Source organism: Triticum aestivum, chromosome 5D, assembly GCF_018294505.1.
Source record: "Triticum aestivum cultivar Chinese Spring chromosome 5D, IWGSC CS RefSeq v2.1, whole genome shotgun sequence".
Classification (NCBI taxonomy): Eukaryota; Viridiplantae; Streptophyta; class Magnoliopsida; order Poales; family Poaceae; genus Triticum; species Triticum aestivum.
In genome coordinates, this window is record NC_057808.1 from 327,923,531 (window position 1) to 327,950,127 (window position 26,597).

The 26,597-nt window shown below is 46.0% G+C and overlaps 2 protein-coding genes across 2 annotated transcripts in view; both read right to left on the reverse strand.

Moving 5' to 3' along the window:
* LOC123120561 (uncharacterized) overlaps window positions 1–6,213 on the reverse strand; it is a 55,163-nt gene extending 48,950 nt beyond the window's left edge. The window contains exon 1 of the mRNA XM_044540570.1: window positions 5,326–6,213. Coding sequence (XP_044396505.1) covers window positions 5,326–6,213 — 888 coding nt within the window. The remainder of the gene's footprint in view (window positions 1–5,325) is intronic.
* Window positions 6,214–11,252: 5,039 nt separating this feature from the next.
* LOC123121515 (probable GTP diphosphokinase RSH3, chloroplastic) lies at window positions 11,253–14,978 on the reverse strand. Its single transcript, XM_044541515.1, has 6 exons — window positions 13,815–14,978; window positions 13,530–13,715; window positions 12,575–13,035; window positions 12,316–12,474; window positions 11,887–12,238; window positions 11,253–11,794 (listed from the first exon to the last, which is right to left on the reverse strand). The coding sequence occupies exons 1-6, from the start codon at window positions 14,499–14,501 to the stop codon at window positions 11,489–11,491; spliced, it is 2,151 nt and encodes a 716-aa protein (XP_044397450.1). The 5' UTR covers window positions 14,502–14,978; the 3' UTR covers window positions 11,253–11,488.
* Window positions 14,979–26,597: the final 11,619 nt, after the last annotated feature.

The window sequence follows — 26,597 nt, forward strand, 5'->3', positions numbered from 1 at the left end:
CCACAATGCCGCCGAATCAAGATAAGACTAGTAACGGTAAGCAAATTGAACAAATCGTCGCCCACAACTACTTTGTGTTCTACTCGTGCATAGAATCTACGCATAAACCTGGCTCATGATGCCACTGTTGGGGAACGTAGCAGAAATTTAAAATTTTCTACGTATCACCAAGATCAATCTATGGAGTCATCTAGCAACGAGAGAGAGGGGAGTGCATCTACATACCCTTGTAGATCGCGCGCGGAAGCGTTCAAGAGAACGGGGTTGATGGAGTCGTACTCGTCGTGATCCAAATCACCGATGATCCTAGCGCCGAACGGACGGCACCTCCGCGTTCAACACACGTACGGAGCGGGGACGTCTCCTCCTTCTTGATCCAGCAAGGGGGGAGGAGAAGTTGATGGAGATCCAGCAGCACGACGGCGTGGTGGTGGAAGTAGCGGGATCCCGGCAGGGCTTCGCCAAGCGCAAGCGGGGAGGAAGAGGTGTCACGGGAGGGAGGGAGGCGCCAGGGCTTGGGGTGCTGCTCCCATGCGCCTCCCCACTATATATAGGGGTGGAGGGGGCTGGTTTCTTGCCCTCCAAGTCCATTGGGGCGTTGGCAAAGGTGGGGGAAAGAAATCCCATCATTTCCCTTCCCCACCGATTGTTATCCCCCTTTTTTAGGGATCTTGATCTTATCCCTTCGGGATATGATCTTATTCCTTCTAAGGTGGGATCTTGGTGCGCCTTGACCAGGGGTGTGGGGCCTTGCCCCCACTACCCACGTTCATGTGGGTCCCCCCATGCAGGTGGGCCCCACTTCGGAACCTTCTAGAACCTTCCCGGTACAATACCGAAAAATCCCGAACATTTTCCGGTGGCCAAAATAGGACTTCCCATATATAAATCTTTACCTCCGGACCATTCCGGAACTCCTCGTGACGTCCGGGATCTCATCCGGGACTCCGAACAACTTTCGGTTAACCGCATACTAATATCTCTACAACTCTAGCGTCACCGAACCTTAAGTGTGTAGACCCTACGGGTTCGGGAGACATGCAGACATGACCGAGACGACTCTCCGGTCAATAACCAACAGCGGGATCTGGATACCCATGTTGGCTCCCACATGTTCCACGATGATCTCATCGGATGAACCACGATGTCGAGGATTCAATCAATCCCGTATACAATTCCCTTTGTCAATCGGTACGTTACTTGCCCGAGATTCGATCGTCGGTATCCCAATACCTTGTTCAATCTCGTTACCGGCAAGTCACTTTACTCGTACCGTAACGCATGATCCCGTGGCTAACTCCTTAGTCACATTGAGCTCATTATGATGATGCATTACCGAGTGGGCCCAGAGATACCTCTCCGTCATACGGAGTGACAAATCCCAGTCTCGATTCGTGCCAACCCAACAGACACTTTCGGAGATACCTGTAGTGCACCTTTATAGCCACCCAGTTACGTTGTGACGTTTGGTACACCCAAAGCATTCCTACGGTATCCGGGAGTTGCACAATCTCATGGTCTAAGGAAATGATACTTGACATTAGAAAAGCTCTAGCAAACGAACTACACGATCTTGTGCTATGCTTAGGATTGGGTCTTGTCCATCACATCATTCTCCTAATGATGTGATCCCGTTATCAATGACATCCAATGTCCATGGTCAGGAAACCATAACCATCTATTGATCAACGAGCTAGTCAACTAGAGGCTTACTAGGGACATGTTGTGGTCTATGTATTCACACATGTATTACGGTTTCCAATTAATACAATTATAGCATGAACAACAGACAATTATCATGAACAAGGAAATACAATAATAACCATTTTATTATTGCCTCTAGGGCATATTTCCAACAAATTCATCAACCTTGAGCAATTTTTCTTCAAGCAAAGCATTGAAATTGTTTTGTGAATTCATAAACTCTTTAATACTAGTCTCAAAATAAGAGGGCAACTTATTAAAATTTCCATAAGAATTGTTGTAGGAATTGCCATAAATTACTAGAGGAATTACTAGGGAATGGCCTAGGATTAAAGTTTCCTCTATACGCGTTGTTACCAAAATTATTCCTACCAACAAAATTCACATCCATAGATTCATTATTATTCTCAATCAAAGTAGACAAAGGCATATCATTAGGATCAGAAGAAACACTCTTATTAGCAAACAATTTCATGAGTTCATCCATCTTTCGACTCAAAACATTAATTTCTTCTATCGCATGCACTTTTTTACTAGTAGATCTTTCAGTGTGCCATTGAGAATAATTAACCATAATATTATCTAGGAGTTTAGTAGCTTCTCCTAAAGTGATTTCCATAAAAGTGCCTCCCGCGGCCGAATCTAAAAGATTTCTAGAAGCAAAATTCAATCCGGCATAAAATTTTTGTATAATCATCCACAAATTCAAACCATGAGTAGGGCAATTACGTATCATTAATTTCATCCTCTCCCAAGCTTGTGCAACATGTTCATGATCAAGTTGCTTAAAAATTCATGATATAATTTCTAAGAGAGATGATCTTAGCGGGAGGAAAATACTTAGAGATAAAAGCATCTTTGCACTTATTCCAAGAATCAATACTATTTTTAGGCAAAGGTGAAAACCAAGTTTTAGCGCGATCTCTAAGCGAAAACGGGAATAGCTTCAAGTCAACAATATCATTATCCACATCTTTCTTCTTTTGCATATCACACAAATCAACAAAGCTATTTAGATGAGTAGCGGCATCTTCACTAGGAAGGCCGGCGAATTGATCTTTCATGACAAGATTCAACAAAGCAGCATTAATTTCACAAGATTACGCTTCGGTAAGAGGAGCAATCGGAGTGCTAAGAAATCATTGTTGTTTGTATTGGCAAAGTCACATAATTTAGTATTATCTTGAGCCATCGTGACAAGCAAGCACTCCAACACACGAGCAAACAAGAAGCACACGAAAAAAGGCGAACGGAAAAGAGGGCGCATAAAACGGCAAGGGTGAAGTGGGGGAGAGGAAAACGAGAGGCAAATGGCAAATAATGTAATGCGAGGGATAAGAGTTTGTGATGGGTACTTGGTATGTCTTGACTTGTGCGTAGACTCCCCGGCAACGGTGCCAGAAATCCTTCTTGCTACCTCTTGAGCACTGCGTTGGTTTTCCCTTGAAGAGGAAAGGGTGATGCAGCAAAGTAGCGTAAGTATTTCCCTCGGTTTTTGAGAACCAAGGTATCAATCCAGTAGGAGACCACGCTCAAGTCCCACGTACCTACACAAACAAATAAGAACCTTGCAACCAATGCGATAAAGGGGTTGTCAATCCCTTCACGGCCACTTGCAAAAGTGAGATCTGATAGAGATGATAAGATAATATTTTTGGTATTTTTATGATAAAGATAAAAAGTAAAGAAAGCAAAATAAACGGTAATAGAAATAACTTGTTGACGGGAGATTAAATATAATGGAAAATAGACCAGGGGGCCATAGGTTTCACTAGTGGCTTCTCTCAAGATAGCACAAGTATTACGGTGGGTGAACAATTTACTGTCGAGCAATTGATAGAATTGAGCATAGTTATGAGAATATCTAGGTATGATCATGTATATAGGCATCACGTCCGTGACAAGTAGACCGACTCCTGCCTGCATCTACTACTATTACTCCACACATCGACCGCTATCCAGCATGCATCTAGAGTATTAAGTTCATAAGAACGGAGTAACGCTTTAAGCAAGATGACATGATGTAGAGGGATAAACTCAAGCAATATGATATAAACCCCATCTTTTTATCCTCGATGGCAAAAATACAATACGTTTCGTTTCCCCTACTGTCACTGGGATCGAGCACCCAAGATTGAACCCAAAGCTAAGCACTTCTCCCATTGCAAGAAAGACCAATCTAGTAGGCCAAATCAAACTGATAATTCGAAGATACTTGCAAAGATAACCAATCATACATAAAAGAATTCAGAGGAGATTCAAATATTGTTCATAGATAATCTTGATCATAAACCCACAATTCATCGGATCTCGACAAACACACCGTAAAAGAAGATTACATCGAATATATCTCTAAGAGAATCGAGGAGAACTTTGTATTGAGATCCAAAGAGGGAGAAGAAGCCATCTAGCTAATAACTATGGACCCGAAGGTCTGAGGTAAACTACTCACACATCATCGGAGAAGCTATGGTGTTGATGTAGAAGCCCTCCATGATCAATGCCCCCTCCGGCGGAGCGCCGGAAAAGGCCCCAAGATGGGATCTCACGGGTACAGAAGGTTGCGGCGGTGGAAATAGGATTTTGGCTCCCGTTCTGATGTTTCCAGGGTATATGAGTATATAAGGCGAAAGAGGTCGGTCAGGAGAGCTACGAGGGGCCCACGAGGGTGGGGGGGGCGCCCAGGGGGGCAGGCGTGCCTCCCTGCCTCGTGGCCTCCTCGTTGATTGCTGGACGTCCACTCCAAGTCCTCTGGATCACGTTTGTTCCGAAAATCACGTTCCCGAAGGTTTCATTCCGTTTGGACTCCGTTTGATATTCCTTTCCTTCGAAACACTGAAATAGGCAAAAAAACAGCAATTTGGGCTGGGCCTCCGGTTAATAGGTTAGTCCCAAAAATAATATAAAAGTGTATAATAAAGTCCATTGAACATCCAAAACAAATAATATAATAGCATGGAACAATCAAAAATTATAGATACGTTGGAGACGTATCACGCTGCTGCATGTCATCGACCTCCGGATGATCCTGGAGACGGCAGCTCATCCGTCGCCCCACGGAGACCGGATCCGGAATCCCTCCAAAAGCAATAACCTCCTCCCGAGTGACCCTGCTCGGAGTGGGGCCTCCGGCCTCACCCCCAACACCCAGCAGGGCTGCACCCGTCGAAGAAACAACAGGAGCAGCCGAAAACGGTGGCGGGGAACTCCACGGCGCCACCGACATCAGCCGCGAACCACGGCACTGAGGCGCAGGCGTGCCGGGGGAGGGAAGTGTGTGGGCCGCCTGCCCGTACTTCCCACCCACCCCAGCCCTCTGGCTAGAGGGACTCGCCGGCGCCACAAGTGGTGCGGCCACCCTAGGCGCTACAGGGGAAGAGGGAGCCGAGGCTACCTGCCCCGAGCCCCCTCCTCTAAGCTGAGCCGCCAACTTCGGCCCCATCGCCGCGATAGGAGAAGAAGGCTCCGAGGCCACCTGCCCCGGACCCCCTCCCCTAGGTACAACCTCCAACACCGGTACCGTGGCCTGAGGTGAGACAACGGGCGGAGTGGGAAAAAGAGTGGCCACCTGCCCAAGCTCCTCCCCCCTCCCTCGACCGAGGTCGTCGAGCCCCTGAGAACGGGACTATCAGCATCCTCAAAATCCAGGGTAGGTAACGTGCACTCAAACACATCGTCAGACTCCATCATGTCACTCTGGAGTCTGGGAGGAGCAGAAGCAGGCTCAAATGACCCAAATCTCAGAGAAGTCATTGGCACCGAAGAGGGTGGTGCCATCCCATCCCCGGGCGTCTGAGAAACGGACCCCGATCCGTTGGACAACTCTCGTCCAGCATCATCGACTAGTGCCTCCTTAGCACCCGAGCTGTCATCTCCCTCGTGCATGTCTACATCAGTCCCATTGATAGCCTCAGCGAACAGATCAGCATCCTCAAACTCAATCTCGAGGTTGTAAATCTGGCCCCTATATGTCCACTTGACCACATCAGGCACGAACTCAATATCCAGAACACTCACCCGCAGTCGGGCTACCCCGTGAGCTCGGGTAAAAGCCATATCCACTCTCTCAGTTTTCCCTACCATAATGCCCAAACTAGCCACGACCCTAGCATCCTGCATTGGCTTCGAGGGAGCCCCGGAAAAACGTAACCATGCCTGAGTAAGAGGCTTGCCCTGAGGCTCAACCTTCTTCCACTCGTGGAACTCCAGGATACATTCTATGTCAGGTACTCTGCACAACCCAAAACTCAGAAGTCTCTGCAAATCCTCAACCGAAGGGAAATCAACCTTAAACATGTTGGCCTCGAGACTAACGAGCTCCCACTGGAAGTCACCTGGAGCTAACTCCTTAAGCCTCTGCACAATCTGGGTCTCAGAGACATCGCCTTTGGTAACTTTCACCACCCTAGTGGTCATACTCTGGGTCTCCTCTGGTATCTCCCTCGCACTAGGAGACTCAAAGAACATCAGCTCAGCACAGTACACTCCATAAATAGTAAGAGACAGCATCTGATCACGCAAAATCGGGCATTCCCCCGTATCATGTGCCGGCTTGCCACAAGTATCACAAAGTTCAGCCACGCATTCAGCAATAAAGTGGCCCTTCTCTCCACAACAATAGCACAACATTTTCTCCTTCTTGCGCCCCCACTTGGACGCTCTATCCGAGTCAGCCCTGTCTGCCGCCTCTACTTAGTTAGTACATTTATAAATCTAAAAATAAGACAAGAAATAGTAATCATTCCCGCAAAATTCTTATTAAGTTAGAATAGTTAATCAATATTCAATAATAGTAAAAGTAAAGATATATCCTTTTCAAGAAGGATTGCATTGTCAATAAATCTAGAGTTTAGATATATCTAGATATATGCTAGATCTTCTTTCTTGACTATATTTTTCTGTTTTAATAAATTTAATATTATAGACATATATTAACATTTTCTATTATCTATTAATGTGTATATATCTGTATCATAAATTTTTTAATATTATGGAGTTGGAGAAATTTGCATGTTTCACTCACGTTTGTGTGCAGCTAGCCCGAGAATTTACGGAAGTAACCTACTCTCATTGTTCCAAGAAGCTAATGAAATAACGGATGCTCGAGCTAATGAAATTAATGTGTAATATATCCTTAGCCATGGCTTGTAGAACCTCTAGTTGACTCAAGGCCTAAGCTTGCAATGGATCTATTACTAATTGATCAACAAAAAGTTACTTTCGCTGTAAAAAAATGTATTGACACAAACAATATACATTCATCAAGTCACAAAATTTCAAATACAATTTTGAAACACATATATAGAAATAGAAAGGACAAATCTAAATGTGAATAATAACTATTTTAAACTAGAATATGAATTTGGTCTATTGATAATATTAGTGCTAGAATTGTCTTTTCTTTTGTTTCTCGAGCTATAGATAGCGTATGGGTTCGAAAAATATATATATATTTACTTTAAGTTTTGTGAATTATGTTTCATATTGTAGCAACTTCTAGAGATGCCAAAATAGATCGATTCGATGGGTGTACTCCAATGCTTGGAGTACTCATAGAGTCATATATATGTTCTTGTGGTTACACATCCATCATCAGACGTTTTGTACTCGTCAAACTTTGAGTCATATGTATGGAAACCGTACTCTAAAAAAGTCAGAAGCCCGGTTAAAATGTGGCATTTACATATATGTCAATCACTTTATAAATTTTGTAACTAAATTGAAAATACAGTTGTAAACATAAAAATATTAAAGTTGGTGTTGATGATGTTAATTGGCCTAATTAACAAGCACGTCCTACTTGTCTAGGTCACGGTAAATTTATTAAAATTTCCATTTAGAATGTTAACTTTGTTTTGTTACGAAGAATGCAACATATTTCAATAAGAAAGGCAGAACTTCCTCCTCCCACCACACTAGTGATGTCTTCCTCCATGAGTAGCTCCTATACACATCCACATATCATCCCCCTCCACTTTCCTTTTCCAAGTTTCATACAAACTTCACACCTCCTGTCCTAATATTTGGGTTTCACTTGAAGATCTCAACCTCATTAGAAGCCCATCTAATAGGACAAGGTCTGGAGGTGACTCAAATAATATGCTTCTTTTTAATAGAGTTATACAACACCAGAACTTGCTTCTTGACAGTTTCCTATAATGTGCGGCAACAGAATCTGTTACTGCACTGATATAACTAGGACCTATGACCATGTGTCTCGGTGATATTCATCCAGGCCCAACAAACATCTTATATATCAGGAAAAAGTTGCTAAGGATAGCAAAACTATTAGAAAAGCAAGGGAGATGCGGCTGCCTCTTTGTCTTCTACATGTTGTTATAGTTCTTTTATCTCTAAAAACTAACCCTCTCTTAGCTAGCTCTAGCGGTATTTCGCCTGCTCTCACCTAGTCCACCCGTAGAGAACTACCCTTGCATTCTTTTTTGGGCTTCTTGACGGGACATGCTAAATACGAGCGGTCTATTAAGTAGAGTTACATTTGTGTCTTGTGCTCTAAAAACACATTCAAAGCTATGATCCGCTTCTTTTCTCCATGACTTTTTTTTGGACTATGCTTCTTTTCTCCATGACTTTTGTTAGATGTTTTGGTGTAAACTCAATAAGGATTGGAACTTGGATATCTCTAAATAGGCAGACTGGGGCAAGGCAGAGGGGTAACATTTGCATGCTTCAAGGAGGCTTTAATCCATGGATGCTGGACTCTATGGGATGTTTGGAATAACATTATCTTTAACCGAGGGAAAAGAGATCACGAAGATTGCTTTAACATGTTTAAGTCATACTTTTCCATATTCGGGAATGGTGCTACACATGGTCTGGAAGAACGCATGCAAAGTTCGTTACTCCCTCTGACCCATATTAATTGTCGCTAATTTAGTACAAAGTTATACTAAATCAGTGACAATTAGTATGGTTCGAAGGGATTAGATCATTTGCACTTTCATGTTTTCCCTATCCATGTACATAGCAATCTGCATATAACATTTTTATAAATGAAAAATGGCACAATATTGGCATACAATACTAGTTATGCCAAGAAAAGCTCTGCATTGCCCTCACCATAGCAAGAGAAGTAGATTAAAAAAAGGCAGTTCAACCAAATGATTTGTAACTATCAACCTTCTGAGATACAAGTTTCAATTGAATCCATCAACTTCTGGCCTTGTGGACAAAATTAGTCCAACAACCCGCCAAATGTGCATCGACTTCCAGTACAAAGAACAATGCTTCCTAGAAATCCGACACAAACCTTACACTTACCACAAACCCGAGATTTCAACTTTTACCCTCTAAACATCCCCACCCCTTTGGATCAAACCATCCAACCAAACAAAAGCCAATCCCCTCCTCCCTTGATCTACAACAAATACATAGGCTCTGACATCCACCCTCCTTGTGGTGGTAATAGGGCATGGCTATGATAGAATGAGCAAACGAGAGGGTAGATGATGATGGACCTTGGAAGCCTTAGTAGCCCGGGAAAGACGAGACTGCGATGCCAGAGGTCCCAGTGATGGGGCATAGCGTTCGTCAATGGCCTTCATGGTCATCCAACAATAGCATCTGCATGGACACGAGCAACTCCCCCATGTTGACGCGACAATGAAGTCGGTCAAGGGTGGCTAATGATGACAATAGGCACGAGGCATAGCGCTTTTGTGCGACTGAGATCTCGGCAACAATTAGTGCAAATGTGGTTTGGATGTGTGGAGATGCATGGAAACCACATCAACGCAAGTAGTAGAAAAGTGACCACGAGGACGGTCATATATTAGTATTTTCTCTTATGTCCTCGTCAACCTAATTGACTTCCGTTTTACAAAAAAAAAATTGAGGGTGCATTTACAATTTTATATCTCTTCAATTTTACATTTGCGGTAGTACTTGTGTATGAAATGGCAGTGTGCACTATTTTAGATGCATCCAAGTTTCCTTCTAGTCCCCTCGTAAAAATAAGTTTCCTTCTAGTCCCCTCGTAAAAATAAGTTTCCTTCTAGTCAAATGATTCCAGGCTCCTCCCACGCAGACCCAATGCGGTAAACCAAACGTAATGACTCTCTGCTAGCTGACAAATTAACAGCAGGTTGGCTGAGTTCGGCCACGGTCAAACTCCGTATTTGCAACACGAGGCACAATACACACGCGCACATGCATGCACTCGTAGTCGTACATACACGCCCCATTGCCACGCCCGCGAAATTTCTCGCGACGGACGCAAAACCCCGGCCGGTCGGCCACAGGATCTTTTTTTTTTTTGAGGGGTAGCCACAGGATCTTTGTCACTTGCCAGTTGCCACACCCACCCGGGAAGGACATGTCCACGTCGGAGTGGACACGGCCCACGTGGAGTCGACTAGTTCGTAGATACTCCGACGCAAGTGGTGACCCAAAGTGGCGGCATCGTCGCCACCGTGCCGGTTCCCTCTAGTCCTCCACACAACCGTCGACATGTCGCCGTCGACGTAAAAGGAGACGTACGTAGACACCCAGGGCGGGCGGGGAGGAGGGAGGGAGGGTAACACGTTCACGCTTCGGCTACAGTCGGCAAGGGGGCAAGGCAAGGCAACGGCTTCTTCTTCTTCTTCGTCGTCGTCTTCTTCTTCTTCTTCTTATCTGGTGCTGACTGGCGCTCGGCGTGTCGTTTCGCCCAGGAATAATATCTGGGTTTAGAAGCGGCTGAATTTGCCTTCAACCTTGGCTAACGGCTCCTGTTTAGTGTTGCATTACTTTTGGTTGTTCGAAATGGATTATGATAGTCCGGTCTGAGGACGCGTGTGCTAGTAGCAACCCTTATCCAGCCTTGGCGTACGGCGGGAACGCCACGACGGACACGGTAGTACGGGTTTAAGTGTGATGATGATGATTAGTGGACAAACTTATCCTTTTTATTGAGGATTAGTGTACTCAAGGGCGAGTCAGCGAGACCAGGGGCACGTAACCGTCGCTGGAGTTGCAGGGAAGCGTCAACGCTTGACCGGCACGTGCCCGTCGACGGGTGCCGCTGCCGCTGCCGCTGGCCGTCGGTCCGCCACCAACCGTCGCTGGCGGGCGGGAGAGACCCCCGTCGCTTCGCCCGTCGGCCACCACAGACAGCCTTGCGCACCACGCGTACGTACAGAAAGCGGCGGAGGCGTGGAGCCCACGGGCCAAGATTCACGCCTTGGCCACCACACCACACGCGAGATCTACCACTCACTCACGCCAGAGGTCTCTCTCCTCCTTCCAGCACCCTACCATGGTAGTAGTACCATCCTACCCTGGACTGGACCTGGACGGGACGATTCCACGGAAACATACGCCTCACCGCAACGGGACACGACAGGATTCTCTCGTCCACGGGAAGGGAGGCACCGGCCGAAGAATCTGATGTCACTGCTGCTCTCAGCTCTCATCAAGATTCAGTTGAGGCCACAGGATCTGGAGCTGCACACCTGGCCTGGCATTCCATCACAGGATCTTTTCATCGCAATAATACAAACAGCTCAAGTTGCTCCTCTCCACAGATCCTGGCAAGCAGAAGCCGAATCGAACTTGAACGACTCTTGTCATAGTATACATGGTTCTGCTCTGCTAGTGTACACATTTTGCAGCCAAGGCTGGTGGACTCTCCCCTTGCATCCGGGGGTGATCCTACAGCGCCTCATCATGGCCGCCAAGAATTAGACTATGTAGTCTGTATGTATTTACAACGAATTGAATGGGTTGGACTCGAACATCATCGTACAACAGGTTGTTTGTTAACACTGCGGTAAGCGCCGCGGGGTCATCGGCGTCTTGAGCCACCGCTGCCGCTGCGGGTGGCGGCAAGGGCGAAACCACCGCGGTCATACATGCGCTGGATCTCCTCCCGGTACTCGGTCAGCGACTTGTCGGGGAGGGCCGGGGTCAGCTCCACCACGTCCCCCATGCTCAGCGCCCTTCCCAGGTCGCTTATGGGCTCGTGGTTCACCTTCGGCCGCAGGTCCTCCTTCATCGGTATGCTGTAGGGGCTCCACCTCGGGCTGTTGGCTCCAACGCGGTGCATCAGGTCCATTACGGTCGAGCCTGCTGGGAATTCTTGGACAGACATCTGAAACCACAAGGATGAACAATGTCACATAACTGGAACTAAATATGATAGCATTAGCAATGTGATCGATCGACCGAACACTAGGCTCTCACCTTATCATGTTCGAGTAAGATGACGAACAAGGGTCCGTCGTGGTTGCATTGGCGGGTGTACGAGTAAGGGCATTCCTCCGAATGCAGGGGAAACGGGCAAGGAGGTTTGATGGAATCGCTTTTCACTTGGGACGATGAATGTTCCTTGTTCAATGCTTCACATTGCCACGTAAGCACCCATCTCGCCCATTCCACCATCTGAAGCACGAAGGAGTGCCTGCACGAGCCTTCCTTGTACCTCCAGTGCGCAGCGAACCCATACTCGGCCTGTAGATGCATCTCCTTTGTGCGGATCTGGACTTCGAATGTGTGATCACCGTCGCTCATGACAACAGTGTGCAATGAACGGTACCTGCAGCAAGCAAATCAGCACAAACTCTTGCGAATGGGGCAAAGGTCGAATGGATATATTGAAGTTAAGCTGCATACCCATTTAATTTCGGCCGCGATATGTAGTCCTTGAATCTTCCGGTGACTTGGGGCCAGAGTTTATGGACAACATCGAGTGCTCGGTAGCAATCTTCCTCCTTGTCAACCACAAGGCGCAGGCCATGGATATCATGGACTTCATCCATTGTCAAATTCTTCCTGATGATGTGCCAAAACCAATTAGCAAACATACAGAAAGCAATGGTTCATCACTATATTTTGCAAGCATATATAATGCAAACAAGTACGTAATACATACTTCTGCATCTTGGAGTAAACACTGTAAAGGTTTTTGTTCCTTCCAGATAGATTGTGATATGAGATGCCTGCTTCCCTCAGACCTTCATCCAGTGTATCCACAGCAGATGTGATTAGCGCCTCATCAAAGGTTTCTGCGAATTTTGATGACAGCTTCGTGTGCTCTTCGGGGTTCAAGTGCTTGAAGCAAAGATTTTCGAGCTGGTCTTTCCAGCTAGCAATCCCCAATCGATTGGCCAAAGGCACAAAGATCTCCATGGTCTCCTTAGCAAATCTTTGTTGTTTGACCAAAGGCAAGGCTTCTAAGGTCCTCATGTTATGCACACGATCTGCTAACTTTATTAGAACAGCCCGTGCATCAGCCATTGCAAGGAGCATTGTATGCAAGCGATCTGCTTCAGCAGTTCTGCTTGCCGTGTTGTTATCACGAGCAAGCTTGCTCAAGTGGCTCAGCTTCGAAACCTGAACAGATTAGACAGAAACTGTCAGCTTGCTAGATTAGAACATGGCAGCCGAGCTACCAAAAGCATGAAACGGTATATTGAAACCCATACTCCATGCCATAAAGTGAAGTCAAATAAATTGTTAGTGGTGATTTGAATTCTTTTGGAAAGCTTATTGCAAGTATGATCAAAGCAAAAGCGCAGATTAAGGAACAGAGTAAACATAGCACAACTTTTGTTATCACATATAGAAAGTCATATACGTTGGGCTTCATCCAACAATTTTTATTAGCTAATGATAAGCTAATGAAGGTGAAAGGGAAATGCACATGATCATTTGCCTTAAATATAGGGAGGCATGCTGCAGGCCATCATAATTTAGATCACAATAATTGCAGTAGATCGAGCCAACAGCTTGAGGATACCGAAGAATACGAATGCACTAACTACCGAACCCATTATCCGAATCCCCCTAAAACAATGGTCAAAATCCATGAGGAGAGGAACACGTACCCCTTCCACGAGATCAGCCACGCCGGCACCGAACATGTGGAAGATGTGATCGTAATCCACGAAGGAATCATCGATGGTGTCGTGCAGAAGCCCGGCAGAGACGACCGTGGCGCTCGCTCCGATCTTGGCCAGCAGCACCGCCGTCTCCACGCAATGTTGCAGGAATGGATCGCCGCTCGCCCTCGTCTAATCACAGAACCAAAGAACAAACCGAACGAGATTTAGTGATCATGATCCAGAAATTATTGAACAGGGGGAAGTGATAATCGGGCCACGGGGCTTCACCTGGCCATGGTGGGCCTTCTCGGCCTCGAAGAAGGCCTTCACGACGAGCTCCTCGTGGAAGATGCGGTGGCGAGCCTGAGCGCCGGCGAGGAGCTCCTGGGCGTAGGGCTCGCAGGCGGGGCTCGCCCCCGCGAGGTTCTCGTCGAGCTCGAAGGCGAGCTCGCCGCCGCCGACCTCGGGCCGCGGGCTGGTGGCCGGGACGTAGTCGATGCAGGAGCCGAGCGCGTTGCGCACGAAGCCGGAGAAGAGGCGGTCGCGCTCGCGGCCGGTGAGCCAGGAGGCCGACGACGGGCTCCGGGAAGCCGGCGAGGACGAGGGCCCCTGGAACACCGAGACGGGGCTGTGGTGGTGGTGGTGGAGGTCGCGCCACTTGAGCGGCGAGGGCGAGTGGGAGTAGCCGCCGCCGCCGAAGCTGAGGTCGTCGGATCCGTCGTGCCAGAGCGCGCCGAGCTCGTCGTGCGCAGGGGCGCGGGGCGGCGCGGCGGCCGCGGCCGGGGAGGAGAAGAGGCAGGAGAGGCCGCCGGCGCCGGCGCCGGCGGACGGGCGGTGGGAGGCGGCCGGCGGGGGCGGCGCCGCGGTGCTGCACGGCGGCGAGCCGCGCGAGCCCGGGTCGAACTCAGAGGAGGAGGAGGAGGAGTAGGCGGCTCCCGGCGGGGCGGTGTACAGGGAAATCGCCGACAGGGACATGGTCGCCAGAGTCCGAGATGCTCTTCCCTCCGACGAGCTCGAATCGGAAAACTCAAAGCCTCTTAACTATCCACACCAAATTGGACGGCGGCCGGGGGCGAGCGAGGATCCCGGCCGGAGACGAACCCGAATCTGGTCCCGGCGGAAGAGCGCGAGCGAATTTGGGGTCAGAATCTGGTCCCGGCGGGATGGAGCCGACGCATTCGGGGGGCTTCCTGAACGAAGGAAGGAATCGGGAGCTCGAAGAAGCGGAGTGCTTGGGGGGGAATCGAGGGCGGATGGAATTTCGATCGGGGCGCGGGCTAATAAAGCGGATTTGGGGAGGGGAGGGGAGGGGGAAGATTATCCCGTGCGTGCGTGAGGAAGAAGCAAGGAGCAGGAATTGGGTTGGGGAATTGCGTCGCGTGTTTATTCTGGGCTGGGTTGGGGTTGGGTTGCTTCCGCTCCTCTGCGTTCGCGGCGTGTGGATTTTAGTGCGTGAAGTGAAAGAATCCAGGGCCCTCCTTGCCAATTATAGGAAGGCGGCAGCGGCAGGGGTGTGAATGTCCGAACTGCCCTCCGGGGAGCAAGAATCTTTTTTGCGTTATCTACGTGCACCGGAATTCAGGCTGTACTAGTATTATTTTGCAATTTTACCCCATCGATTTTATTGACTAATACCACTACACGGTTTGCAGCTCCTATTCGATCAAGTGGCACATGTTTAACAGCGACATTATTTGCCCTAAAAAAAGCAGTGACACTATTTCATTTTATCGTTCATATACTACTATTAAAGTAAATGTGATTGCATTCACATATATGAGTCTTTGCAAACATAGTTTTGTCTTTGGTGTGTTTGATGCGCGGACATCATCTTTATCCACCGTTGAATTGTTTTACATGGTTTGCAGTTGCCATTCGATCGAGCGGATAAGTTTAGCCGTGACACTATTTTTCTTTTATCATTGATATTAAACTAGCGTGGTGGCCTTCGCAATTTTAATATGTTGAAAGTGACTGGCAGTTTAATTATTGGTGTCATGGTATCTAGATATTATGCAATAAGGCTTTGTGTTTTCTTTTATATTATTACTTCATATGTGGTTAATTACATCATGAGTGAGAAATGGGAAATTATGAGGCGTCCATATTTTTAAAAAGTTTACAACTTAAAACCTTTTTGTTTCAAACCAAGCATGATCAATGAAAAAATCTTAAAATTTATAATCATTAAATCTATTATATGGACATCGAAGACATTTTATCTCTGACTTCTCTTGACAACAACTATTTTTTATGGTATTGATATTTGCATAATGGTATACTCGTTCTGTTCTATCGTGTGCAAGCACGTGCCTAGTAACCCACCATTAAGCCTCCACCTTCATGCATCTTGTGCTCGATCACTCTTTTTTTAGAGAGAACGGCTTTAATAATCAAACAACAATCACGCGGAGTTACCCGGATACAATTCGAAACAAAATGGAAAATACTAGGACTAACATAGTACATACATGATTTAGCTAATAAATGAGCCACTACATTACAATGTCGACGAACGTGCTTGAACTTCATGGAGGCAAAGCCACCAGTGAGCAGCTTAATGTCAGCCACCACCGAGCCGATTGAACACCAGTCGAAAGGTGAAGAGTTAAGTCTCTGGACAAGGGAGAAGCAATCAGAAGACTAGAAGCAACTTTTGCAAAAAGGCCCTCAGAGATGCCCTGATCGCCCAGGCGATCTGGCGGCGACGAAGTCCAAGTAGGAGTGAATGGCGGCGGTGCCGCTGGCGCTATCTCATGTGAAGGGAGGAGCAGGTATGGGGGTGAGCCTGGCCAGGGGCATCTTCAACGCGAAGGAGTGGAGAGAAATCAGGACGAGATCGAGGCAAATCCTTCGGCTTGCTATGGATCGGAGGAGATGTCTGCAAAGATTGAAGAAGAGGGCAGAGGAAATCTTGGGTGGATCTTCAGGTGACCTTGCATCTGATTTTGGGAGGGGAGTACCGGATCCCTCCTGCCCAGGGGAGCTGGATCGGTCGCCTGAAGTGAATATGGACAGAAATGAGAAGGAAACGGAAATAGGAAGAAAAGGGGAGTCGGTGGTGATCTATACTGGTTATAGGAGGATCTCAAAATTTCGGGAATTAAGGAAAGTTCATTTGAGGGGCGCGATTCAGGGGTTGGAGGAGGATCGGGGGGGGGGGATTTCTTTTCGTTATTTTAGCCACCAAAGATAAATTAGTGTGATGTGGATTTGGAAACGTGACAAATCACAGTTATTTGCTTTTTATTGTGTGCTTCAGTTCCGTAATTATCTGGGATTAGAGAGAAGTGCCATTTCTTCCCTAGAGGGAGGTGCCCAATGGCAGAAAGGGGCTTTGTTCTTCTCTCCATTTTTTTTCATACCGTGAGACCCAAGGCGAGCATGGGTGGTGCTAAGGGGGTGACAGGGAGAGAGAGAAAGAGAGGGTAGTGGGTACTGAAGGGGAGATGGACCTGACGACGGCAGTGCGGACTCAGGTGGCGTCCACGGGGGGAGTTCCCTTCTTGGCCGGCCGCCGGTAGAGCAAAAGGGGAACTCGGCGACAAGGCGACCCCGGGGCGAGGCTCCTCCTATCATCATCAACATGGAGGCTGCTAGGAAGACCGTGTCTGGCTTCCTGGTGGTTGTCGCCTTTCCAGGTGAACCCACGGGTCATCGTCGACGAGCTCTGGTGCACCGGGGTACGGTCACTATCCAAGAGGTGGCCAACGAGGACGGACACTTTGTCCACAACTTCACTGCCGAGGGGGGTCGATGGTTTGTGCTCAAGGCACAGCCGTGGCACTACAAACTGGACGGTAGCGTCTTCACCGAGTTCGACGGCAAGGGCGACCTAGCGGAGATCGACCGTGGGGTCATGCCCATTTTGGCCTAGGTTCGTGATATCCCTTTCGAGCTCAAGACAGAGAGTATGGGATGGACACTCAGGGATCAGCTGGGGGAAGTGGTGGATGTGTCGCACCGTAATCATGTCACAGTTGAAAAGTTCCTGCGTGTGCGTGTGGAAATCTTATTGCATGAGCCGCTCAAGAGCACTGTAGAGTTCACTCCATTAGGTAGCTCCAAGAAAGTTAAATATGATGTTCAGTACGAAAAACTACCTCTGTATTGTGAGTGTTGTGGGCTTGTAGGTCCAAGCGTCTTTGTAGTATTCCAACAGAAAAAAGAGAGTAACAATCTACCCACAAAAAACCTTAGTGCAGATGCTTACTGGAAGGGCCAAGGGTCACACAAGAAAGATTTTATTTCTTGGAGGCTTTCCTAGAGGTGAGCAGTCTTCGTTCATCGCCTCCGATAACAACAAGTCAAAGGCCATGAAGGGTGTCGTGGTCAAGGTGGCTAAGGTTGTGAGTGGGATCACGGTTTCTGACAAGGACGCAGCTGCATCTTCAAGGAGGCCGCCTTGCTCATGGCAGACACGGTCCAGGCTAGCTTCCCGCTCAGCCAAGAGGCCGGGCGTCGGAGGCTCCTTCATCGACTCCATTTGGTGCTGCGCTCGGTCAGGAGGGCTGGGTTGTAGCGTCGGTTGTACCTGCTGATGACCCACAAGTATAGGGGATCAATCGTAGTCCTTTCAATAAGTAAGAGTGTCGAACCCAATGAGGAGCGTAAGGAAATGATAAGCGGTTTTCAGCAAGGTATTTTCTGCAGGCACTGAAATTGTCGATAACAGGTAGTTTGATAGGAAGATAATTTATAACGGGCAAGTAACAGTAGCGGTAACAAAAATGTAGCAAGGTAGCCCAATTCTTTTTGTGGCAAAGGACAGGCCGGAACGGTCTCTTATAATAAGCAAAGTGTTCTCGAGGACACACAGGAATTTCATCTAGTCACTTTCATCATGTTGGTTTGATTCGCGTTCGCTACTTTGATAATATGGTACGTGGGTGGACCGGTGCTTGGGTGCTGTTCTTACTTGAACAAGCCTCCCACTTATGATTAACCCCCTCGCAAGCATCCGCAACTACGAGAAAAGTATTAAGATAAAATCTAACCATAGCATTAAACATATGGATCCAAATCAGTCCCTTATGAAATAGCGCATAAACTAGGGTTTAAACTTCTGCCACTCTAGCAACCCATCATCTAATAACTACTCCACAATGCATTCCCTTAGGCCCAAAGATGGTGAAGCGTCATGTAGTCGACGTTCACATAACACCACTAAGGGGATCACAACATACATACCATCAAAATATCGAACGAATATCAAATTCACATGATTACTTGCAACATGACTTCTCCCGTGTCCTCAAGAACAAAAGTAACTACTCACACAACATATTCATGCTCAAGATCAGAGGAGTAATAAATATCATAATGGATCTGAACATACAATCTTCCACCAAATAAACCGGCTAGCATCAACTACAAGATGTAAACAACACTACTAGTCACCCACAGGTACCAAACTGAGGTTTTGATACAAAGATTGGAACAAGAGATGAACTAGGGTTTGAGATGAGATGGTGTTGTTGAAGATGTTGGTGAAGATTGACCTTCGAAAGATGAGAGGGTTGTTGGCGATGACGACGGCCTCAATTTTCCCCTTCCGGTGGGAAGTTCCCCCGGCAGAATCGCTCCGCCGGAGGGCAAAAGTGCTCCTGCCCAAATTCCGCCTTCAGACGGTGGTGCTCCGTCCCGAATGTCCTCTCCTTATTTTTTCTAGGTAAAAAGACCTTATATACCACAAGATGGGCACCGGAGGTGGGCCTGCCCCCACTACCCACCAGGGTGCGCCTGGAGGGAGTGGCGCACCCTGGTGCCTTGTGGGCGCCTGGGTGACCCCCTCCGGTGGTTCTTTATTCCAATATTTTTAATATATTCAGTAATAATTCTTCGTGAAATTTGAGCTTATTTGGAGATGTGCAGAATAGGTATCTCTGACATAGCTTTTTTAGGTCCAGAATTCCAGCTGCCGGCATTCTCCCTCTTTGTGTAAACCTTGCATATTATGAGAGAAAAGACATTAGAATTACTCCATAAAGTGTTACAATGAATAAAAGCATTATACATAACAGTAGGAAAACATGATGCAAAATGGACGTATCACCTGCGAGGCTTGGCCAGTAGGGCCAAAGGCTGGCGGCCTTGATGCACACCCGGCTGGGTGTGTTGCTTGGCCAGGAGGGACCTAATTGACTGCGGCTAGGAGGCTCCAGCGGCTCCAAAGCTGTTGTAGCAGTTGTTGTACACCGGCAACACACTGCTGGCCAGGAGGGCCAGGGGAGCCTGCTGTCGGGTGTGCATCTTGGCCAGGAGGGCTTTGTGAAGCAGTGATACATCCCTTTTGCATCATGATTCCCTACTGTTATTTACAATGTTTTTATGCATAATAATGCTTTTGGGAGTAATTCTAATGCCTTTTCTCTCATAATATGCAAGGTTTACACAAAGAGGGAGAATGCCAGCAGCTGGAATTCTGGACCTGAAAAAGCTATGTCAGAGATACCTATTCTGCACATCTCCAAATGAGCTGAAACTTTACGGAGAATTGTTTTGGAATATTTAATAAATATTAGAGAAAAGAACTGTCGGAGGGGGGCCACCTAGTGAGCACAAGACACCAGGGCGCGCCAGGCCCCCCAGGCGTTCCCTGGTGGGTTGTGCTCAGCCAGCCCACCTCTGGTGCCCATCTTCTGGTATATAAGTCATTTTAACCTAGAAAAAAATAAGGAGAGGACTTTCGGGACGGAGCGCCGCCTCTCGAGGCGGAACTTGGGCAGGAGCACTTTTGCCCTCCGGTGGAGCGATTCCGCCGGGGGAACTTCCCTCCCGGAGTGGGAAATCGAAGCCATCATCATCACCAACAACCCTCTCATCGTTGGGAGGCCAATCTTCATCAACATCTTCAACAGCACCATCTCCTCTCAAACCCTAGTTCATCTCTTGTGTTCAATCTTTGTACCAGAACCTCAGATTGGTACTTGTGGGTGACTAGTAGTGTTGATTACATCTTGTAGTTGATTACTATATGGTTTATTTGGTGGAAGATTATATGTTCAGATCCATTATGCTATTTAATACCCCTCTGATCATGAGCATAAATATCATTTGTGAGTAGTTACTTTTGTTCTTGAGGTCATGAGAGAAATCATGTTGCAAGTAATCACGTGAAGTTGATATGTGTTTGATATTTTGATGATATGTATGTTGTGATTCCCGTAGTGGTGTAATGTGAACGTCGACTACATGGCACGTCACTATCTTTGGGCCTAAGGGAATGCATTGTGGAGTAGTTATTAGATGATGGGTTGCTAGAGTGATAGAAGCTTAAACCCTAGTTTATGTGATACTTCGTAAGGGACTGATTTAGATCCATATGTTTAATGCTATGGTTAGATTTTATCTTAATACTTTTCTCATAGTTGCCGATGCTTGCGAGGGGGTTAATCATAAGTGGGAGGTTTGTTCAAGTAAGAACAGCACCCAAGCACCGGTCCACCCACATATGAAAATATCAAAGTAGCGAACACAAATCAAACCAACATGATGAAAGTGGCTACATGAAATTCCTGCGTGTCCTCAAGAACGCTTTGCTTATTATAAGAGACCATTTTGGCCTGTACTTTGCACAAAAGTACTGGGCTACCTTGCTGCACTTTATTTACTGTTACCGTTATTTGCTCGTTACAAATTATCTTGCTATCAAACTACCTGTTACCGACAATTTCAGTGCTTGCAGACATTACCTTGTTGAAAACCGCTTGTCATTTCCTTCTGCTCCTCGTTGGGTTCAACAGTCTTACTTATCGAAAGGACTACGATTGACCCCCTATACTTGTGGGTCATCAAGCAACGGCTGGGGGCCTAATGCCTCCAATTTTGCATCTGCTGTTGCTTTTCACCCACGGTGCCCTAGTGACCAGGAGGGACTGCTGCCCAGCAGGGGCTACCAAGTGCATTTCCACAGCTGTGAACCTCAAGGACCAACTTCTTTTCCAGCCGGGTGTACTGGAGGCTCTTTCGGGGGCTGTTGCTGCGAGGCTTTCGACATCTGTTGCCGCGGTTGACACTAGGGTTGATAATGTTTTATTTAAGTTTAGTTCTACCAAGAATCATATGCAGGGCCAGCTAAAGAGGAAGGGAGGAAAGAGAAAGGGGAGGAAAGAGAAAGGGGGGAAGGAGTGAGAGAGCGGAGTATGCTCGAAGGAAAGTAATAGGTAAAAAAAGAAGACACATAAACGACGTCCCACAGACAGGAAGTGATTTAGAATTTTCTTTTGAGTAAGCTTTGGATAGTTATGAGCGCTTAGTTTACGGTGACATGAGTGTTTCTTCTAAACGAGTATGCACTGGTAGAGTGGAAATGGTGAAGGATGTTGATGGTGCTATTACACATGTTGCGAAGGAGTTAGAGGCGAAGGAGGAGGAGTATGTGCAGCAGGGGGGAGTCAATTGGAGAAGAGAAGGGAGATAACGACGCATCGGTGGCCTTCGAGGAGGAGGTCCGCCGGGCCAAATGAAAATCCTAGGATGGATCTGCCGTGGTATGCTCTCCTCCACGGCAGTTCGTGTGCCAGAGCTAGTTTTTTTCTGGATCGCATTTAAATAAAATAAAGGCTGGCGAGCTACGTTGTAAATTAGGCTTTAGTTCCATGTTTTTATCAGTGAGTGATGGCAAAGGTTGGTGGACTTGTATTATATTATCAAAAAGAGAATAAAGTTGAGTTGAATTATTTGTCCCCATATTCTATTGATGTAATAGTTAGGAATGAGAATAATGTGGACTGGCGTTTTACGGGGTTTTATGGTCATTCGGCCCGGAGAAAAACATTTATCTTGGAATGAACTTCGCACTTAACATTCTCATGCTTCTTACCCTTTGGTGGTTCTTGGTGATTCCAATGAAATTATGTATTCTCATGAAAAGGATGAAGGTAACCCAAGACCAAATGCAATGATCCAACCGTTTTGGAATTGTTTGGAAGAGTGTGGGTTGCACAATCTGGGATATATTGGCGACTGCTTCACTTGGAGGAGAGGGGAGATTAGGGGGAGACTTGATAGGGTTGTATGTAATGTCGAATGGTCAAATAAATTTCCAAAAGCGGGCATCATCAATGAGGAACATCTACATTCTGACCATCCTCCATTAATCCTTCACACATAATATTTTTGATGGGAATATTTTTAATAGCCCAAAAGGTCGTGTGAAGCAGTTTAAAGCTAGATGGGAGACTATTGGGGAAATTGTGCGACCAGCATGGGAAAAGGCCAAACTAGCAGGTATTGCTCTGCCTCTTGTTGCACGTACACAGGAGATGCATGCCGATTTACACACTTGGGACCAAGAGACTCTAAAAGGACAGTGAACAATTAGTAAATTAAAAAAACGAGCTGGAAAATTTGAGGCGGGGACCTATGAATGCGGAGTCTCACTCTCGCCAGAAGGAAGTTCTTGTTCTGATTGAGAATTTGTTAGATAAAGTGGAGATTTTCTGGTTACAAAGAGGAAGAGCTAACTGGTTGATGCATGGGGATCAGAATAGATTTTTTTCATAATGTTGTAATAGCGAGAAAGAAAAGAAATAACATTAAAAAACTTCTTGACGATTCTCGCGTTTGGTGACAAGGAGAGGAGTTAAAGAATCATATCAAGAGCTATTTTTCAAACCTTTATACCTCTGAATTGTAACAACCGAATATAGAAGTTCTATCTCTTGTTAGGAAAAGAGTGTCAAATGAGATGAATAATGGCCTTCTGGCGCCGTATACGGCTGATGATGTCCGTAAAGCTCTTTTTAGATATGGGAGATTTAAAGGCCCCTTGTCCTGACGGACTCCATGCTATTTTCTATAAAAGATTTTGGCCTATGCTTTGGGATGATCCCGTTCAAGAAGTTTTGCAAGCAGTGAATATGTGTACTATTCTGGAAGGTTGGAATAATATTGCGATAGTGATGATTTCAAAGGTTAATTCACTAGACAAGGTAACTCGATTTAGACCAATTAGCGTTTATAATGTTGTGTACAAGGTTATATCCAAAATGGTGGCCGCTCGCTTAAGGTTTTTCTTCCATAAATTATCAGCCTGACACATAGTGCTTTTGTGCCTAGAGGAGTGATTACTAACAATGTTTTAGTGGCCTATGCATGTTTTCACAAAATAAAAAAATAAGAGGGAGATGAAAGGAAGGATTGTATGCTATCAAACTTGACATGCATAAAGCTTATGGCCGGGTTGAGTGGGTTTCCTTGAAGGAGATTATGTTGAAATTAGGCTTCAAACAGAGTTGGGTCAATTTTATTATGCAATGTGTTTCCACCGTTGAATATCAGGTTACGTTTAACACGGAAGAAACTGAGAGTTTTGAGCCCTCCAGGGGTTTACGACAAGGAGACCCATTATCTCCTTATTCATTTTTGCTATGTACTGAGTTGACCGCTCTCTTGTCATATGCGGGGGAGATTGAGAAAATTGAAGGTGTGAAGGTATGTAGAGAGGCTCCATCTATTACGAACCTTCTTTTTGCGGATGACTTATTGATCCTGATGAAGGCAAACATTCACAATGTCGATGCTTTGAAAGCCATTCTGGATTCATATTGTATAGCCTCTGGGCAATTGGCCAGTGTTGATAAATCAGGCATATTTTCCAGCCCCAATACGAAAGTGGAGATCAGGGAGCAACTTTGTACCACTCTCAATATTATGACTAAAGCACTGAACGATAAATATTTGGGGCTATCGACTAATGTGGGTACGGACAAGTCTAACTGTTCTCAGTACTTGATTGACAGTATCATCATGAAGATAAGTGGATGGAAAGAAAAACTTTTATCCACAGGAAGGAAGAAAATCCTCCTGAAATATGTTGTACAAGGGATCCCAACCTATGCGATGTCTGTCTTTAAAATTCCCTAAAAAATTGCAAGGGAATCACTGATGCGATGTCTCATTTTTGGTGGGGGAGAGGACAATCAGAAGCAGATACATTGGATGGCTTGGTGGAAAACATGTGTACCCAAAAAATCAAGGGGGAGTGGGATTCCAAGATATTCATTGTTTCAACCTGGCAATGTTGGCAAAACAAGCGTGGCGTATTCTTGGGAATCCAAAATACTTATGTGCGACCATGTTGAGAGCTAAATATTTCCCAAACGGTAATTTATTGAATACAAAGATAAAGAAGGGTTCTTCTTTTACTTGGCAAAGCATTATGGCGGGGGTTAATTGTCTAAATCATGGTTATATTTGGCGTGTTGGAAATGGTCACAATATTGATATTTGGTAAGATGCTTGCATCCCGAATTGTGCAAATAGAAAAGTAATCACACCTAGAATGAGTAATTTGATTTCAAGGGTATTTGATTTAATTGATCTTGTTACTAGTAATTGGGGCGAAAATCTGGTTACACAAATGTTGTGGCCAGTTGATGCACATAGGGTCCTTGCAATTCCTTTGCCCCAACATGACATGCTGGACTTTGTCGCTTGGAGCTATTCAAAGAATGGAACAATTTCTCTCGATTACCTATGCAGTATAATGGGAACACAAACACGGGGGGAAACTAAGAAGAATTGGTGATACGGGACATATGACTATTAATCCTATTTGGAGTGCAATTTGGAAGTTATCTTGTCCTCGAAGGTAAAAAAATCACGAACGCTGCATGGCACTCTTCCGTGTAGAGTTACTTTGGCAAATAGACACATAGATGTTACCCCAAATTGTCCTGCCTGTCCCTTTGGATCAAAAGATACAAAGCATATGTTATTTCAATTTCAGAAAGCAAAGGAGGTTTGGAGAGTGCCGGGGATTGGATCAGGTCATTAGAAGAGCTTACGAAGTTTATTATGCTGGTGAGGCGATTCTTGAATTTTTGCTTTCTATGCCTAAACGGGAGCTTACTATCTTGGGTATTCCGAATGTTCGTGAGATGATTACAATTACAACTTGGTATTTATGGTGGGAGAGGCGAAAATTAGTCCATAAAGATAAAACCAAGATGCTAACCAGATCTCTACGCGGATTCGTGCTAATACGTTAAACTATGTTATGGCTATATCACCAAAGGCTACTATGAAAAGAGGGGATTGGGTCCGACCTCCAAGGGGGTTTGCAAAACAGAATATGGTTGCATCTTTTGATCATGGCCTACTTAGGGGCACCGCTGGTGTTGTTCTGAGGGACGATAAAGGAAAATTCATTGCAGTGGGGAATTGGAGAATTGATTGGTGCACGGATGTCTTGACGGCTGAAGCTTTGGCGCTTAGATATGGTCTATCAATTTCTCAAAGAGCGGGTTGCAACCGTCTAGTTATTAACTCTGATAACTGGGAGGTCATTTAAACCTTGAATAATGGAGGACGATCATCGAGTACAACAGCGACAGTGTTTGACGATTGTTATTTTTTGGCTTGTGATTTTCCCATTAGTAGATTCGAGCACTGTAATAGAGAAGCCAATAGGGTTGCCCATGAACTGTCTAAGTTAGCTAGATTTTCTTCAGCTTTGAGCTGGTTTGAGGAGCCTTTGAGTGAAATTGTACGCCTCCTCATAAACTATGTACATGTTATTGAAAATTAATAAAGATCTGTGTTTTTCAAAAAAAGGGAGAGGCAATCAAAGGCAAATATTGCATTTGAAATATGTTCATCTCGTGCCAACTTGACACGTCACCAAAGGAAAAAAATCCCCGGCCATCTCAGGATCGAAAACAACATTAATTGGCTCACTGCATGCTACGAGAAAGCGTCCCTCATAATTCATGCCAACCACACCAATACTCGGCGTTTCCAAATAAGAAAAATTGCAGCTTCCAAGTTAAAAATAATAGTACCCACCGGCGGCGACCAAGTTATAGAAGACACATTGGTCACATGCCTGTGAGCAGCGGCTGGGTGATACAGATGTTGCAGAATCAGATACACATATGCCTTTGATCTTATCAGTTGTACGTCGGTGATGTGCGGCTTCGGGGTTGGTCCTGGCAATAGTTTCGGGTCACCTAGATGCGCCACAAGGTGATACGTCTTCAACGTATCTATAATTTTTTACTGTTCCATGCTATTATATATTCTATTTTGGATGTTTAATGAGCTTTATTATACACTTTTATATTA